Here is a 19,344-nt window from a genome sequence, read left to right as displayed (position 1 = left end):
TCTGGTTTAATACTTCAACTTGCTACTTTATGTTAAGTGCCAAATGTTAGCATGCTAAGTTGCTAACATACTAAAATAATGGTTAACTTTGTAACTATTATACCTGCTAAACATCAGCATATTAGCAGTGTCGTCGTGAGCATGTTCCTAAGTACAGTCTTACAGAGCTATTAGTATGGCTGTGGACTCTTTCATTTAACTGAGATTACAATATGTTGAGCAATATTTATATTTACCTATCTATCAAATGGGTTTCTGACAAACATATTGACAGTTTTATGGAAGTTTTGCACTCCCATGTAGTCCCATTCATTATGAGGTCTGTAGTCAGCCGTGTGGAACACTAAAACCTTTGTCTGTCCACATCTACGCGTTTGTTCCATATCTACTCGGTGCTGTTTTTGAACCCTTAGTTTGAACCCTGCGCTATCAGCCCCCTGGGAAGTGAGTGACGGCTTTTATACGCCATAACCCATGTAACTGATATGAATTAGCACATGACTCATCCAGAAATGACACATCACTTTCCAAAAATTTGCTTCAGAGACGTCCCTCTGAGTCAAAAGCAACTTTTATTTTTCCTTTAATCCAAGCAGGCCTTTTGACATAAACACAAGTTAATTTCCATCGTCTTTGGACCCGTTCAGCTAATTAAGCAAAAAGTCACATTTGACAGGTCCAAATGAATTCACCAGAGTACCTCCAAAGTCATCACAAATGTTGTTTTCGTGCACCGTTTCACAGGCATTTACCGGTCAATCACATTGTACGTCCTGTCCTGTCGTCGCAGCCCTGAGCGGTCTGATCCCTGAGTGACAACATGTTCTGGTCACATGAGGTGTATCGGGGCGGAAAAGGTCTCTTGTTCTGCCAATTAACATTCACGAGTGCGTCATTTCCAAGAAAAACCTCCCATCGACCCGGTTTCAAAATAGCAGCGTGTTGCCATTGTCGGAGCCATCTTCGCTTAACAGCTGCGCCGTGTAAATCTAGCACCCCATCACTTACAACACCGACTGTGGGATGTAGTTTGGCCTTTAGTTGTTATCATTTGTTTCTTTCACAAGCTGTGTTGCAGCCAGGGATGATGGGATAAGTCTGTGTGAGCGTTTTGAGACTTCTGAAATGGAAACGTTCACCTCTCTTTGCGCATGTCATGTAGCCAAAACACTGTATGTAAAGTTTCCATGTTTGCTCATATCAACCTAGGGTGCAAAATACCCTTGAGGGGGCTTTAAGTATCTGTAGGTCATGAGGCAGTCAAGGAATAATATTGGCGCGAATGCAAGAACTGAGTCATCTGTTATGATCAAAATCATAATTTTTTGTAAAATAACTCAAGAAAACATAATTAATCCTGCCTTCAGTGACTTTTTTTTTCCGGTTTAAATGACGCAAAATATGTGTTTGAAAGACAAACAATGAGGTTCTGCCTATACTGGCGGGGGGGCATGGATTTAAACAGAGCTGAGGGGGTTTCCGAAGTCAAAGACGGTTGGGAACCAATGGTTTATATGACAGTATAATCACGGTCATATGGCTGTGTGACCTCCCAAAGGCATCCAGAGGTTATCCATGATTCACTCAGATAATGAGCCTCATCACTTAGGCTGTCACCCGCTCTCCTCCGAGGCCCGGGCTAATATCTGCAGCCAGCAATGCATTGAGGGGTTACATGAGCGGTAATCCCATGCAACGCTGACCGCTGTGATACATTACTGTAAGCAAATGAATGATTAGATACTTATTCAGCATAATATTGAAGTGCACTGTACCGTGTATAATCTGGAGCGGGAGAAGATAATTGAATGGCTTTAGAGTCATGAGTGCCACTTCTCACTTATATTCATTTAAATGCACCTTTCCCCTAAAGTGCATTTTGCCTTCGTTTAAAGACTGTTTGCTTAAGGGATCAAGGAAAAGCTACAAAAACAAGAGGGATTTTATGCCGCACCACGAAACACTAGGCCTTGAATTCATCATCCTTCAACACTTTAAGTACTTATGAAATGACAATCATTCATTTTTGGTTCCTGAGTAATGAAAAAAAAAAAACTTGTCCATAGCAATCGCAATGGACTAATCTAGAAAGTGGACGCACCCTGCTATATTTTCATTTTCACTTAAGTAAACTTTACCCGCTTGGCACAACATAACTAAAATTGTTGTGAAAACTAAATGCCAGTGATGCTGACTGATGATTCAGATTGCCGGGGCACTGAAAATGGTTGTAGTACTCAAGATCGATCTTGGTCTCAAGACCTCGACCACATTTTTTATGAATTTTAATAAAATAGAGTGCAGATCAACCATCTTTCAACCTCGTTGTTAGATCCACAAACAAGACCACAAAGCTTTCAGTAGCATTGGCAGGACAGCTGGCTCTCTTTGGTCGAGATCAATTCTTCACCCGTACAGTATGTATTGCAGACGGCTCTTTGGTGCTGCCTTCATCATATTATCTTTTTCCTCTTCCCTTCCCGCTATTTCCTGAGTTTTCTCACGGTGTTGTTTAAGGCCCTGACACACCAAGCCGACGGTCGGCCACTGGACAGTTCGGGGTCGTCGGTGAGCGTCTGTCGGCCTAGTTTTTGTGGTGTGTCCTGCACCGTTGGCTCTAGTCTGCCGGTGTCGGAGGTTTTTTAGCCGATTCAGTATGTTGAATCGTCAGCGGGAGCTTGTCAGTGAGAGGAATCACTCTGGCTGTTCAGCTTAAGCGAATCCGTGCATCTTCATCTCATCTGATCATCCCATACACAGATCTTTTCACAACGACATGGCCATCCGGAATGCAGCTAAGTGGTGAGTGAGAGTGGCGTGAAAATGGTCGGCAGACGCCGCTTTGTTTCATGTACGTATCATAACAACGGCTTGTATATCCGCAGTCTTCAGTTACGTTTTCCCCCTTTGAACGGTGAATACAGACTACCGCTACCTGCCGGTATGGAGAGTTATTTCCTCTCTCGCAGGTGCAGGATGTACGTGGTAGTTGTCCATTGGCTGTAGTCTTTGCGGTGTGTTTGAGTGCAACTTTTTGGCGAAGACACAGGCGACATGAAGCGACGCAACGGTCAGCCTTCGACGTCGGTTTGGTGTATCTAGACCTAGAGGCAGTCAGGGCACAGTGCCACCTGTCCAGGTAGGTGAGCTCTGCAGGGACACAGTCGGCGGTGAGAGGGGTCGGAGCCGGCGCAACTGAACAGCAGAGGCTGCTGCTGAAGGCCACAGTGTCGACCCCAAGGGGTGTAGGAAGGAAACAGGTGGTTGACTTCCTCTCCCATGCTGGAGCAGCCTATCTTGAGTCTAAAAAATTAGAAATGAAAGTGTGTTTACTTGTGTATTTGTAATACACACATAGTATTTATTGATTTGCCATTTTTTGTATGGATGTTCTGGTTTAGGAGCGTACATTTTGAATGCATACTTGTGATCTATGACCAAATATTTGTTGATTTTCAGCTGCATACAGCACAAAATGGCAGCATAAAGCATTTGCATGTATTTTACAGTAAGTTCACAGACAATATATTGTAAAGGCCCTTTCATTGGTAATTTTCCAGCTCTGGTACAGTGTGTACCTGCTGATTCCTCACCTGGCGAACGCAGCAGGACTGTTTAGGTGGTGAAACAGAGCAGGTTCGCACACGAGGGAGGACCGTCGACACACACTCACGCATGACTGATTCAGGGGACCCAGGTGCACCCTTAGAGCGCTTTCTGGTGGCCAAGTAGGGACAGATTTACTGCAAAAACTCTGGAGGGATTTAAGAGAAAGAAAGTTGACAATGCAGAGAGTTTGAGCCAAAAGACAACTGAATGGTTTCTCTTTTATCGTAAGAATTCAGCAGGGTGGAAAAGCCTTTAAAAACATCTTTTAGACTATTTTATGTCACAAAAACTCTTGCTTGAAATCTGCCTATTTTATAGATTAAGATTGGGCCATGTCTGGAGTCTAATCGGGTAGAAAGAGCAACAGGTCTGTCCTATGTGGCTACATCTCTGTACCTGGTGAACGATATAACCACGAACCCTCTCCAGCATTCCTTCACAAGTGAACTCTCGGGGAGTGAAAGGCTTCACCTGCAAAAACATACACATGGACCTTTATTCAGCGCTACAGTAACTTAAGTGTATAGTATTATAAGGTGTGTCTATATATAGTATAGCTGCTTGTTCTCAGGTCACCACCTCTGTGCGTAGAATGGCTCTGACGGCCTCCCGTACATCAGTCTTGTTAGTCACGTCTACCGTCCACACGTGGGGTTTGCCGATGAAATTCTCAGCATAAGGGTGCTGGGAGGAGATCTGTCATCCAAAGTTATTAACTGTCTTAAGATCTAAACATTGATGTACAATATTTATATTCAATTAATTTCTTTCAGTTTGAGGAGTTACCTACCTGTCTCGTGGTGGGCTTGCCTTTGTAGAAGTCATTGTTGTCTGATGAGTGTGACGGGTCAAATCGTGGCTGAAGGAAGACACAGCCCAGGGCTATCGCCTCAATGGGAGCTGGACCCTCATAGGGGAACCCGAGACCTACAAACACCTGAGTGGGAAGCAGCAGCGGTGACATGTCAAATTCTCAGTGATAACCTACTTAAGAAACAATAGATGCACTCAAATGATTCATCCCGATCGCACGGAAAGGCGCCTGAATGACACGATCATTTTGATGTGTTTTTTAGTGACGTGTTCTCCGTACTGATGTTACGTTGTTTCCGTACATATTGTACTTAGTTTATATACTTATTTTAAGGTCAACCATGATGTTTTTCTAAACCTAACTAACTGTTTTTGTTGCCCCCTGCTGGTACTGCACCCTCATACACGCATGTGATATTCACGCCTCGGCGAGGCAAAACGAGACACTGACACGCTTTGCCGTGATATCGGGTTGAACATTTCTGATTCACTGATTTGATAGCTTGATTGTGAGATGAGCTCTTATCTGACCTTGGCTCTGCGGAGAAGTCGCAGAAAGTGTTCCTGAGTCAGCAGGCCGTGGTTTCTGATGAAGCTGGGCAGATTAGAGGCGAGCCCCGGAGGCTGGTAGACTGTAGCGTGGGTCTCCAGCTCCTCACTGATCACCGCCACATACTCAGATTTACCCTGGTATATATTCACACATACAGAGACATACAGGACACAGAGTCAGTTTCTTGCAAACTCGCAGACTTTTCTACATACTTATGCTTTACTTTTTTTGGTCAGTATACCTGCCACATGTAGTCCTGCTTGCCATAGACGACGGCTATCCTGTCTTTCCTGTAGGCGTCCGGCTCCAGCTCTTCCTCCCTCGCCTCCTGCCTCGCTGCTTCCTCACTCACAAAGCCCAGGAAGGAGTTATCAGGAGTGTGAGCTAGAGATCGCAGAGCACAGAGCAGTTCAGATTAAAGTTACTTTTGGACAACACAGGCCAGAAATATTAAAGGTAAATATCTATGCGAGAGGAAAAACATGCTGTACAGTATAAATCAGCTGTTAAAGGAAATGAGAGGTTAACCGGCTGTTTGGATAGGCAGCTGCCACCCTGCTGCCCTCCGACACACTAAAGAAGGTGTGAAAGATGAGTATTTACTTTACTAGGAATGTGCTGGCAAAGTTGTGTGTGTGTGTGGACGTGTGTGTAAGCATCACATTGAGCTGAATCTCAAGGTACTTTTGCCAAATCTCCCCTCATTCCCCCGTACAGCAGCACGCAGCTCCTGGCTCCTTTCCAGCTCCATTTGACCCCACTTGTCTCTTACACCTGTCTCGGCTCACCTATCAGAGTAGTAGAGATATGCAACAGCACACTGATATGATAAGGTTCGTGCAACGCGCGGGGGGGTTTGACGGGAAGCCGTGAAGGAATGAAGTTTCTTTAGTTTCAGTGTTTACAGTTCTGCTTCGTCTGCTTGTCTGTTTGGTATCCTTCAATCGACTATCCTCCTCTCCCTCGTTTCGAAACAGGAGCATAAACACCCGCCAGCTCTTTTCTCAAGCTTCTCTCCACTTCCTGTGTCTTTGTTTCTGTCTTTCTGCCCCTTCCCCACCATCAGCTAACATCCATCCCCGTCTCCCCCTCAGCAGGACAAATAAACAGTGTTTCCCGGCTGAGGCGTGCATGAAGAGTGGCTCTCGGCCCAGTGTCGGCCAGCTCGCCTCCGTCTCCCGGCAGAGTGGGAAAGATGACAGGGAGAGGTGTTGGAATGAAAGCTCTGTCTGGGCACCAAGTTTATTTAACCTCAGCTATTAATCCTTTCGCTGTGAAGACGCTTAGAGGGGTGTATGTGAAGGATCAGTGCTGTGGCAACAAGATAGAAATACGTCTGGAAATGTGTGTCGAGTAGTGCGTTTCTGTTGCCTTCATGCGGTGTCACAGCTGTGGTCTCACACACACAAATAAATAAATACACGTAAACAGAGACTTACGGAACATGGTCATGTACTGCAGAGGCTGCAGACCCCAGCTGCCCCACAGTGTTTTATATCCATGACTATGAGCATAACTCCCCAAGTTAAAAGCTGGTTCAGTGCCAAAAGAGTCCACGATTCTGAAGCGACACCTAGAACGATTTTTATAAAAAATAGTTAATTACAAAATGTAATGTACATTCATACGCTGGTTTTCAACAAATTTAATTTGTAACAGTTTCCATATTTGTCAGTCTTTTAGTTAAAGGGATAGTTTGGGTATTTTGAAGTGGGGTTGTATGACGTACTGATCCATAGTCAGCGTATTACCTACAGTAGACGATGGTCAGCACACCCTCAGTTTGGAGGACCAGACAGGAGTTACCACACAGAAGCAAAGCAATATTGGTGTGGACGGGGCCGGTAGCAAAACGTATTTTAGCCGCCTAAAAGAAAGGCTCACCTAAAAAAAATCCATATCAGTTTAAGTGTACGCTATATTTAAAATATTTTCGCCACTTTACCTTTCTGTGAGACAGCTATACAGTCTATGTTTCCACCGAGGAACTGAAGCCGTTATCTATGCTCTCGCCAAAGCCACCAGACTCACATTGGAAAAACTTGTAATTTTACCTCGCAGAAAACAGGAATTGCTGATCTACCACTGCCTCGATCAGTTAGTTTGTTCGTGTTATTGTGAGACTTTGGTTAGTTCGGATTCACCAAACAACGGCTTCAGTTCCTTGTTGGAAAGGGCTGCCTGATAGCAAGGTAAACTGGTGAAAATATTCTAAATATAGCGTACACTTAAAGTAATTTTGTTTTTTTTAGGTCAGCCTTTCTTTTAGGTGGCTAAAATACTAAAAAATTTTGCTGCCGGCCGTGTCCACAGCAGTACATTGTTTTTTCTTCTGTGTTGTAACTCCTGTCTGTTTCTCCAAGCTGGAGGCGTGTCGACCGTCATCTACTGTAGGTAAAACACTGACTATGGAAAAGTACCTCATACAACCCCACTTCAAAACATCCGAACTATCCTAAAGGCCTATAAGGATGTGTCTATTTTAATAATGATAATCATAATGTGGCGGTCAGGGTTTATAAATCTTTTTATTTACTGTTACATTAAAGTTCTTGATCCTTAAGACCATGAAACACATTTGTAGCTCATTGCAAAATTTCTCAAACTGTGTAAATGTAAAATAAAGATGTAATATTATTCAGAGAAAAGAGAAGTGCTGATACACTAGAAACATAATTATGCATTTGGTGGTTATGTAGTCGTACTGGTAATGCAGGAAAGCCAGTCCCATGGCGCCTTGCAGGTGAGCAAGGCCGTGGTAGTCGGTGTAGATGAGGTCAAAGGTCAGGGGCGTCTGGATTGGACAACTGCCTCGGCCTGGTGCAGCACCTACCAGGCTGGATCAATCACAATAAACACACAGCAAATACACATCATATTTTGTGTCAGATGAACATAGTGGTATATGACAGTGGTGCCAACCTGTGGAGTTGGTGCTGTGAAGTGCTGAAGGTCAGATTGTGACCCAGGATTGTCAAACAGGCGCTGAGGTCGGCCCATTGGACCAGCTCCCCTAGAGGACCCCCTCTCTCCACCAGGGCTGCAAAACGCTGGCCAACACTCCCAGCCAGGGCCCCGGGATAAAGCAGCACCTAGAGGGTGGGAGGTAGGGACGTTATAAAGTCTAAAATCCATCTTAAACATATGTTGGGATTAACGTCTTGCTGGTTATACCCTCATCTGGGTCGAGGCTGTCTTGTTGCTGTTCTGCTTCATCCTCAGAGCAGCCTGTGACCACCGCTCTGACATCCTTTCCACTCTGGACCGGATGAAGTTCACGGCAGGACCGCTGTTGTTGCTGATGACCTCATACAGCGGGCTCAGAGTTGTGCGTATCTCAGCCTGTGTACAATCGTAGTGTGAAACAGTAGGATAGTGCAAAGTGTACATCAGATAGAAAAGAGTAGTGTAGATCATGAGCTTAATTTGTACCTTCGCTGTGTAAGAGTGAGATTTCGGGTGCCATGGCAGCGCAGAATGGTTTCTTCCGAGACGAGGGGGACAAAAGTCCTCTATTTGGCTCAGGTATGTCAATATGGAGCAGGTGGTACCATCCACCCCGTAAAAGGCATAACAGGGGTCTGACTGCCAACGGGCCCGCAGGAACTGCCACGGAGACAGATGTTAAATCAGACAAAATAACGAGGCACATTCTTAGTGATGTACAGTGTTAATAACATATTGTAATACCCATTATGTTAAAATGGTATTTCCATATCCAGCTCATACTGGGAACTAAATATTAAATCTTTAAAGGGACTGTATGTAAGTTTTTACACATATAGATGTTTTTTAATAGTGTGAATAGTTTGTAACTTAACCTAAAAAAATTTGACCTTTCGTGACTTTCTGTTTTTTCTCTATCAGCCTGTAGACCGCTTTTAATGTGAAGAATGCAGGAAGTGTTTTTTCCGGGAAAATCCAACATGTGACGTCATGCACGCTTCAGGGCTAAAGGTGCAACCATAGCTAACGTTCGGTTAGAAATGGGGTCCGCTAACGCCAACAAACAACCAGCCCCCACCACAACTCAGACTCCAACACAAACTCCATGGAAGCTAACGTTAATCAACATGATGTCCGTCAGTCACGCTCAGTCTCGTGTATGTCGCGTCACTGTTTTGATGCGAGCGCGAGCAACGGGACGCTGACTGTCTCTGACTTAACGGCCACAGGTGTCACTGTTAACAAGCAATTTCTGATTCTTACATATAGCCCCTTTAAGTCGAAGAAAGCACTTCAGTACAGCCGTAACAGTGCACCGCACACACAGAGCCATTAAGTTTATGCTACCACATATATTTCCACTTTCTCACCTCCACTTTCTCCGCACACACCGGATACGCGCGATCCATTGGCACCTCACACTTCTCGTTGGGCCCTGTGGGTTAAGATATTAGCCGTAACACACACACACACAGTTTTTCTTAATGTGACCATTTTGAATGTATCATTATTCCACGAGTAACAAAAAGCACATTGTGGCTTTAACTCGACGTGGGTAATGAAGAACAGTGGATAATAACTTTGATATACAACCTCTCGACTGAAATGTTCACAATGAATAGCAGCCATCAGCGCGATGTAGTGCGGTGCTGCCATGCGTGTAAGAGGCATTAGAGTAGAGGCAGTGTGTTCTCAGAGGCCCTTTTCCCGTAAGCCCCCCCACCATCTCTAGCCAATGTCAATCAACTGGAATGAACACACACACACCTGACCCACCTGCCTCCTACCAAACATACCCTTTTTACAATGCCAGCCCTCGCCAAAATACACAGTCCTTAACTATGTAAAACAACGTAGTAAAACAGAAAAGAGAGAAAAAAAGATAAGAAAACCCGTAGCCCCGAGGTGTGAACGCCTAAAAACAGTGATATGCTATAGGAGCAACAGCAAAAAAAAGTGCTCCCTCTGCAAAAACAAGAGTATGAGTAGACAAGTTGGTGAAAGGACTCCTGGGTAATTCGGTCGTATTTTATGGGTGTGAGGTAATGTGAGAGGCGGAGGGTAAGGGGGCGAACAGGCTGGTGATGGGGTTAGTGTGTGTTCGTGTGCATGCGGGTGGCATGTGTGTGTCGACAAGTGCGTACCCTCACGGTATGGTGTCTGTGTGGCCCCGGCTTTATGAATTCCCTTTTTCAGGAAGGGAGGTAAGCATGTCATCCCCCCCCCCACACATACACACACACACACACACAACCCCTTGCGTGCCAACCCGGGTGCGTAGCCCGACTCTCACCTGACACCTCTCTGGAGGGTCGTAGCGTAGATGTAAACTTTTTTTCCTCCCCACGGCCAGTTGATCGGCACTGCCTCTGAGGGACTTGTTAAACTTCTATTCAAGGACTTCATCCCCCATAACCACCTGCACCCAGTGCCCTTTAACCCCCCCTCCCATTCACACCCTCCATTATCACAGCTTGTTAATTTCACTGTGTGGTTAACCTCTATTGAGGCTATGAACCGTGCATTTGGCTCGGAGTATCACGCTACCACTGCAGTAAACCACAGAAAAGCTTGTCATTATTGAAGCTGGCAGCATGCGGTGGAGGGGGAGAGTGTATTTATTTGGCGTAGCCAGGACGTTAAAGCATATTATAACTGGAACAAACCCTAAAATCTCTGTTTTAGCTCGGACAATGAGCTGCTTTTAGCAAAGTGCATCGTAAAATTAAAGCTAAACCAGGCAAGATTTGTATGTAATAGCCTAATACACCTGTATAAATCTCACTGTGGGGCCCCAGTCAGACTAATCTAAACCCCATAGATCCACCCTATCTGCTGAAATCAAATTCTGTTTTGGGGTATGTACTAGTCCACCCACAGGACATGACAAATCAAACCTAAAGACTGAGATACAAAACTGTCTCCCAAACTCTCCATCCAGAGAAAAGTGGACGCACAGCGGCCGGTTACACAAAACACCTCAAGTTAGGATTTTAAGTTTGAGTTAAGGTTTCCATAAAATGTTAACTTAAAGGGACTGTTTGTAACTTTCAGAAATGCTTGTTAACAGCGACACCTGTGGACGTTAAGTCAACGAAAGTCAGCATCGGGTTTCGCGCTTGCTCGCTTTACATAGACATGAACGAGCATCGCTCAACACAGTGAGGCGACACACGTCAGCTAAAAACAACAATATCACTCTATATTTCACCTGCTTGGCAGTAATGTTAGCTGACCAGACGAAGGTCTCTCCATGAATCAATGCTGATCCTAGTGTTGGCTTTTCCTGCTTCAGCCTCCGGGGCTGAGTCTGGCCCTGGAGACCAAAGCTACGGTCTCCCCCGCATACTACGACCGCGGCCAACACTGTTTTGCAAGACGGGCTTCACTTGATATAACTTTGAGGTTTTACATGCTTCCGTGTAGTTTGTGTTGGAGTCTGAGTCTGAACATCCGTCTGCTGAACATCATGGTGAAATTCCTGTGAAGTTCCCTTTTTTTTTACTATCTATAGGCCAACTTTGTGAGGCGAAAACACAACAGGTATCACCTGGTGCATTCAAATGGGGTCATGTTTACCGTGTTCACGAGAAGAGTCCATATGAAAACTCAAGGTGCTTTGTGCAACCGGACCCAGATCCTTAGTCTGTTTTATCCTTTTTAGCTTCCTTCATATCATAGAGCATCGTAGTTATGAGCGTGCTGCTTGCAAAATCATTGATATCATGTTATAAATCCATATTTTTCTGATGTAAAAACAAAACTCTAAAATCAAAACCAATAAAACATCAAAATCAAATAATTTAAGGCAAATTCCATGTGATAAAAGGGGCTTTACCTGTGTGTAGTCTGAGGTCATCGTGTGGTGGTGGTGGTGGTGGTGTGTGAGACTGATGGTGTTGGTGACGGCTGAGCTGGTCGAGCCTCTGAGACACTCTCTTCAGCTCCCTCTCCACCAAGCGGGCTAAGCCTTGCTGGTCCTGTCTGAAGCTGGAAAACAACCCCCCACATGTAACCACGCTGTGTGAAGAAATACAATAAGCTATATTCTGTTGTTTATATGTTACAGATGTTGTTGAAATACCTCTGCAGCAGCACACTGAGATCATCTCTGGTCAGCTCGCTGACCTGTCCTCTCTCTCTGCTCAGCCGCTGCACCTGAGTGCTCAAAGCCTCCAAGCGAAGAGCCAGCCTACGAAAGCCAAGACCTCGCTGACCTGGGACATAAAGTACGTACAAAACACGTCATGTCACGTACATACCGTATCCCTATCATAATGTTTAAGTAGTAATATGGTGTATTATGTCATGGCAAATCCTGTTCTGTGCATCATGAAACAGCAGGGTTGTGTAATGCTATTTTCTTAACCTGATCTGCTGCAAATGAAGCAGCAAATTATGGCTATGTGTATTTTCCATGTTCCCTGTAGGGGGTAATGGCATCTAGTCGGGGAATTTTCCTGAAGGACTATTTCATGACAGATAAAGATTGCCATAATATCTGACAACAAAATATTGTGAGTGTAACTGGAGCTTCAGTGGCGGCCCACACACACATGGGCACATACACTCATATACAGTAGATGTATAGGTGTTTTTGTGAATGTTTCCACGGACACCTTCATGGTTGAAGGTTATGCTCAAACTGCTGACATCAAGCTATTCACAAACAGCCCATTTACATTGATTTTTGCGTTCGTTGTGCATGCATTAACCCAGGGTTCCCAAATTGTTTCTGGCTTGTGACCCTTTAAAATATTGCTCTCAACGCTCAATGTCTTTGCAACCCCTCGTCACAGGAAGTAACCTTGATGCAGAAATGAGTTGTAAGCGGTTTAGTTTTTCATAGTTTTAGAGGCCTGAGGAGGTGAAAGTGTCTAATATTTTACAAGGAGAAAGAAAACTTCAATTTAAAATAAATAAAACAATTTTTATGTAACATAAATATCTATTATTTCAATCATATTTCTTTAATCACATTTTAACCCATTAAGATTGATCTTGGAGCCCCTTTGGGAGGTCATGACCCCCAGGTTGGGAACCACTGTCTTAAACAATAGTAAAGTGTATTCAAAGAAAAAAGACTTCCAATATTCACAATTTTGCTGTGAAGCCATAAAATGTGGGTTACAGTGTCTATATACAGTGTAATTACTGTTTTTAACGAACAATGTTAAATGAAAACTCTACAGTACGTCTTGTACAGTATTTTCTCTGATAGGTCGTCCAGTGTAAAGTGTTTGACTGACTTGAAATACTGTTTTATTCTGCTAGTTGCCAGACAATCTACGGTCGTTACCAGACATACCATAACTGTAAAAAAAAAAAACTGTGCGTTTTAAAAGCGTGCTGAATGGAGCTTAAATAAGCTATTCAAGATCCAGGATGTCTTGATTGAAACATCTGAATGAGGCAAAAAGGAAAAGTGTTGGCAGTGAGGAATATTGAGTGTTATATTGGGGGGGTTGCTGGGGTTGATTTGAGGTCAGAGTAAGGATCCCCTTGGGGAAAGAGCTTTAACCTGTGACACACAGTAAAATCCACCAGACTGGTGATGTCACCTCGTCTCTGTTTGCTCAGCTGACTGTCAGCGTATCACTACTTGCATGCCCAGGGGCCCTTAGGGCACAGACGCAATGAAAGATGAATGGGACAGAGGAGGTGGGGTCCTGTAATAACTTAATGCCAGTTGGGTGAGATAACTATATGACCAAATCATTTAAAAACTCATAAAGATGTGTGTGTGTGCAGCTTATAAAATGATGTGTGGGTACGTGTGTGCAATACTCACTTGTCCTCACATAGTAGAAAATATAGTTTAAGTTGTTACTGCATATTGTCAGATCACATGGAGACAAAAAATATGCAGCACAAAGCTCCTTATATGTTTTTATAACAATAATAAAATGTTATAATTAAATAATAATAATCCACTTATATTAACTGTGTCAGAATCAACATATTTCTTTTTCATAGAGGAAATCAGAATCAGGTTTATTGCCAAGTTTCACGTACAAAGAATTTGCTTGAGTGTATTGGTGCATAATATAAACATAGTAAAAGATAAATCAAGAAACATGAATATAGAGTTAAAATTAGTTAAAAATAAGTACAATATATTTGCAAATTGAATGAGACAATTCAGTTTTATGTCATTTCGTATCATCATGTTCAAGTCTATTAAAAATAATTAGAACTATAGTGATGTATTTATGTATTTTTTATTTTATATTTAATATACGTTACATTTTATTCCTATATTTTAACTTCTGCACTATTTTATGTTTTAGATTACCATTTTTACTTTCGTGTTTTTCTTTTTAGACATTTTTAAATAGTTCTGTTGGCTGACTAAGCATTTGGTCAGTTTGAGCTGGATTAACTTTGTGTGCTGACCGCATGTGGTATGTTTTCCAACACAACTGTCGCCGGGTGGCTTTTTGTACACAACTCGTGGTGGGTCCTTCAACGCACCGAGCAATGTGGGTCTGTGGCTGAGATGTACTGGTGGTTTATATTGTCTGCTAAAAAAACAACAACAATTGTCCTAGAATTTGAGAAGAAAAGGATTGGGATGTTTAGATAACTAAACATCAGAATAAAAAAAGTCCTGTTTAGATTAAAAAAGACCTCATGTGAGGACTTTGAAACAGAATTATCTTATCTAAGTCTTTCGCAAAAGAGAGTTTGTTCTGTCTAAAGTTAAACCTGTTTATCTTATTATTAACCCTCATAAAATATCTGCTTTTACTGACCTCGGAATTAAATGATATGTATAAATGGGTTTCTATATATGGGTTCCATATAATTAAGAAGTTACTTTGAATTAAGGAACTTCCAAAAAAACAAACAAATGCAACATGAACCAGCGTCTGTAAATCGAATTGATCTAATTGAAAAAGAAAAACATGATCAGAAACTATTCAAATGATACAAACACTGTTGAATTATTAAATCAAGATTTCTGATAAAAGCAACAAATAATAACCCATTGAACACAAGTTAGAGTCCGCTGGAACCACTTCTAACACAGAGTGGAGCTTGCTTAGTCTATTTCCAAAATGTTTCCTGATGATGTTTAAGAATTCCTGAAGGAGACAAACGGCGCCAGAATAATGCTAATTTATTCCTCGGGTGTAAAAGAAAGAATGCTGATTTTACAGAAAAGCGCACTCTGGAGGAGATTGTTGACAACATTTGTCTCGTCCTTGTAAACCAGGAAGAAAGCTTTTGCCGCCTTAAATACCGTCCTCTAGGGAAACAGTTTAGCCAGACAATTGAGTTGAACAGGAATATCTTGGCCACAAACCCACAACTGTCAGACACATGGGAGGACCCACCGCGAATTGTGTACAAAGCTTCATCTAACACTGGGAAGACAGTCGGATCAGAGTCTCATCCTCTGAAAATACAGAAAATCTCTGCTAAATATACACTGCTGCTGCCCTATTTCTCCCAATCAATGCTTAGTATGAAGACAACACATGATCTGACTGAGATTATGTGATGGGTTTATTTTTGTTATTCATAATCAGTGTTGCTCAAACGCCATGGCTATATGGCTCCATGAATGCATGAATGTTTTTACCTGCTATTAAAAAAAGTTAGGGCTTCTGTTATTTCTAACAAAAGTCCACTTCTAAACTAAACTGTGTGTGTGTGTGTGTTTTACCTTGTTCCTCAGGTGACCTCCCAGCAGGTTCATCCCTGGTCATCTCTAGTGGCACCCAGAGGCTCTGGAGCAGCAGGGTGAGCACAGACAGACACAAGCAGATCACCAGGCATCCACTAGAGGGCACAATACACACAGAAAAACCTCTTGAAATGCTAAAGCAAACAAGTCAGTGGTTCCCGAACCCCTTTTTTGTCTGAACTCAAGTACCCCATGGTGCAATTCAACACAGTTTATACGTGTTTTTTTGTTACAATATTTCTTATGTGATTGAACTATATTTGGGTCGGTTTGGTCAAGTTTGCATTTGTACTTCTATCTTGGAGAGCAGAAGCTTTAAGTTTCAAAGACTTATCCATCACTTTAAGCTCACAATTTCAAGCATTCATCCATTACTTTAATCTATCAATTTCAAGAATGTATCCATTACTTTAAGATAACAATTTGATTTCTTAATTCATTACTTTTAGCTAGCTATTTCAACCATTTGTCCAATAGATACCTGTTTCAACTGTTTGTTATTTTGAGCTAACTATCTCAACTGTTTATTCATTAGTTTGAGCCATGGTTTTAGCTACTGTAGTCCATCTAACACACTTCAACCATTCAGCCTATCCATTTGGCTACTTTTACCTCACTATTTCAACTGTTTATCCATTACATTTACCGAACTATTTATCTATTCATTACTTCATTTATCCATTATTCTTTAGCTAACTTTATCTAACTTTTACTTTTAACTTGCCTGCTCACTTGCTAACTAGTGTTCAGCACACTCTCAATTTCAGGTTATACAGCTGACTCAATATGTGGGTAGCCTACATATTTTTAATCAAATTATAATTTCTATTTTCTCAATCTCTTGTGCCCAGTTTTATGCATCATCTTTTTTTTTAATAAACACATACACAGCTGTGGGATAGGCTATACGCAGTAGAGTAAACAACCCCAGATATGTCATCAATATATTTTCTTAGTAGCCACTATTTATGAGCCACGTATTGGACATGACATAAAAGGACACCTTTTAATAATTTATGTCATAACCAACCAGTTAAATCTCCTTTTAACTTCATATATTTGATTTTTATGAGCGGATCTAATGCAATAAAAGCGTCCAGCCTGACTTCGCCTTTCGCCAAATACATGGAGAACTAACTTGTTCCATGACTTCACGTGAGGACCCTGGTGTGTCAAAACAAATATCTGAAGCGTGATGTGCCATTAGGAGCATGTGTCTGCTCACCGCTCACATGGGCTCCCAGCTTCGGCTTAACTGGTGCGGAGAGAGCAGTCGCTTCGCTCTCGCTTTCATCAGGCCAGTAAACCCACCCACCCTTACCCGAAGAAACACGGCGTAGCCAAAATCAAGTACATGTACAAATAGATTCAAGGCTCCCCTTGTGCCTATAAAGCTCCAGATTCAGATCCAAACAAATTATTTCCATTTCATTCTATCAATGGGCATTTCATCAAAGATGTCAGAGCACTCATCGCAACATTACGTCTTTGGTTACTACGGAAAAGTAGCAGAGCTGTAAAGCTGCACAGGAGAGATCATGTTAAAGAGGACATATGCTCTTTTTCAGGTGGGTCTCTATTAGAACGTGTTTACATGCTTCATTGTTCGAAAAACGTCCTCTGTCTGAAACGTCATTGGTCAACCGAACCAAACTCTTCGGACTCCGCTACAGCTTCGCTCTAACAAGCTTTGTTTGAGGGCGTGCCAAACTAGCTGCTAGACAATTTTCATTCAAATGTGTTACTTGGTGACATCATCACGTTACAGAAGAAAAGGCGGGACTTGAAGCAAGATGTTTTCAGACAGTTCAGGAGCAGTGTTTCTCTGGGGGAGAGTAACTCCCTTTCGTGTGGGCTTTGTAACTTTGCAGACCTTTTACATGCACAAAAAACTATATAACACACTAAAGGAAAGGGGGAAAAAAGCACAAAAGAATAATAGGTCCTCTTTAAAACAGATTACTTTGTATATATGTACTGTAGGTGATGTCATGTGCTGGGGAGGTCCAGCTTCACGTAAAAGGAAAATGTAATTACGGATATAATCATTTACACATTATGCTATCAGCTTTCAAAATGAGAAAGACATTTGCAATGTTTTGCTTTCAGCCAGTTAAAATAAGTAAAGCAAAATGTCGGTGCACACTGCAGGGGCGGGCATGGATGAGGCACGGTGCATCAGTTACTTACTCTCTACTGTACATTTTTACTACATCCTGGCCACTGATCTAGCGATGCTGAGCCTTACCTGCGTGGCCGCAGTGCAACATGCATGGCCCTCTGTTTGCAGGACACCGGATCTCACTGTCAAAACAAAGACATTGCAAAATCCCAGTAAGTTCAACATGCTCAGTAATAAATGTAGTTATGTCTTGGGCAGAGAAAAACACGATTGCACTTTTGATAAACAATTACACCACCACCATTTTTGGGTTTAAGCACTAAAGGTCTCTTGTAGTCTTCAGACTTTATATTGCAAATGAATGGTCACACATTCCATGAATTGCATCAATGAAGTCTGAAGGCATAAATAGATTTCAAGTAATGCTGTTACCAGCATGACTGCATGAAAGCCTTTTTCAGCCTGTGTGTTAAACATGTTCATTATAAACTGACAGAAATACTGAACTTAAACAAAAACAAACTGCTGCTGTGTGTCAATGTGAGACAGATACAGAGATGTCAACAGCTCAGCGAACAAGACAAACCAGCACATGGACAACCACACACACACACACACACATCCTCACCTCCTTGGGTCTCCGTCCCAGCCCACTGGCAACCATCAGGCCTGTTTTTCAAAACACACAAACTAAAAAAAAAAGGGAAATAAAGTCGGGGCTGGGAAGTATCTCGCCTCCTTTTTTTGTCTCTTTTCGCTTTCTTTCCCTCCTTCTCTGGCCGTGTCTTTTCTCTGTCTCAGGGCCTATGGGTAGGCATCCTGCGGTTGTCAAGGTAACCTGACTCCCCTTTAAAGAAAACAATACCCAGAGTGCTGCTTAGGCCTTTCACGGATACAATGGAGCCCACGCTATTGGGTGACACAGTTTCTTTCAGTCTTTGCCGACTAGACTTAAGCCTCGGTTGTGAATTGATACTCAAGCAGGGAGCTCATTTAAATAGCTCAAATGGTGCAAACCTCTGGCACTGAATGGCACAATACAGACAAAAGACAGTACAAATTTAATGACAGTGACAATAGTAAGCGTAATAATAGACCCAGGAAAATACCCAGTGGAAACTTTATAGATAACAATTAAGTCGTAATTCTGATTTACTGGGTCGTAACACAGATGTCAAATATTTCAATCAGACTTTTATCAGATTTATGTCTTTGGAGGTTTCATTTTGAAGTGCTAGAATGGGAATGTATGAGAGAGAAACCAAGTTATTAAGGGGTCTCACAATATTAAAAGATAAGTATGTTTCACTAAGCTTCAGCTGTAGTTTTTAGTTACAATATTGGTTTATTAAATCATGCACAAATTGCACTTTTGGTGACAAAGCACTAAAATTGGATTTAAGTAGAAAAGCCACACAGGTCGACAGATCAGAGTCACCCAGGTACCTGAAGAGGGCGCCATAATGCCAAGGTGTTCTTGCAGAGCAGAGACTGTACTGGAAATTATGGAAGAAATTATGCTTCTTCTGTAACTTGGTGTAATATACATCTTTATGCTGATGATTCTATTTTGTACTGTAATGCGGATGCTAAATCCCTTTACTGTTG

The 19,344-nt window shown here is 42.4% G+C and overlaps 1 protein-coding gene across 3 annotated transcripts in view; it reads right to left on the bottom strand.

Moving 5' to 3' along the window:
• Positions 1-553: 553 nt before the first annotated feature.
• The window catches only part of LOC119479752 (alpha-1,6-mannosylglycoprotein 6-beta-N-acetylglucosaminyltransferase B-like), a 23,321-nt gene continuing 4,530 nt past the window's right edge, over positions 554-19,344 (bottom strand). Inside the window, exons 2-19 of one of the 3 annotated variants that reach the window (XM_037755671.1) lie at positions 18,365-18,426; positions 17,863-17,918; positions 15,594-15,709; positions 12,006-12,138; positions 11,760-11,911; positions 9,292-9,356; positions 8,408-8,581; positions 8,150-8,317; positions 7,898-8,067; positions 7,681-7,812; positions 6,415-6,548; positions 5,217-5,359; positions 4,954-5,109; positions 4,400-4,546; positions 4,189-4,305; positions 4,006-4,080; positions 3,594-3,754; positions 554-3,303 (exon numbers count right to left, since the gene is read on the bottom strand). In XM_037755671.1, the coding sequence (XP_037611599.1) occupies positions 3,105-3,303; positions 3,594-3,754; positions 4,006-4,080; positions 4,189-4,305; positions 4,400-4,546; positions 4,954-5,109; positions 5,217-5,359; positions 6,415-6,548; positions 7,681-7,812; positions 7,898-8,067; positions 8,150-8,317; positions 8,408-8,581; positions 9,292-9,356; positions 11,760-11,911; positions 12,006-12,138; positions 15,594-15,709; positions 17,863-17,888 (2,268 nt within the window). In that variant the 5' untranslated portion in view covers positions 17,889-17,918; positions 18,365-18,426 and the 3' untranslated portion in view covers positions 554-3,104. Of the gene's footprint in view, positions 3,304-3,593; positions 3,755-4,005; positions 4,081-4,188; positions 4,306-4,399; positions 4,547-4,953; positions 5,110-5,216; positions 5,360-6,414; positions 6,549-7,680; positions 7,813-7,897; positions 8,068-8,149; positions 8,318-8,407; positions 8,582-9,291; positions 9,357-11,759; positions 11,912-12,005; positions 12,139-15,593; positions 15,710-17,862; positions 17,919-18,364; positions 18,584-19,344 lie in introns of all 3 variants that reach the window. The other 2 variants (XM_037755672.1, XM_037755673.1) reach the window with 2 other exon arrangements.

The sequence above is a fragment of the Sebastes umbrosus genome, chromosome 20, assembly GCF_015220745.1.
Source record: "Sebastes umbrosus isolate fSebUmb1 chromosome 20, fSebUmb1.pri, whole genome shotgun sequence".
NCBI lineage: Eukaryota > Metazoa > Chordata > Actinopteri > Perciformes > Sebastidae > Sebastes > Sebastes umbrosus.
The sequence above is the reverse complement of the archived record's forward strand: the minus strand, read 5'-3'. Positions and strand labels throughout refer to the sequence as shown.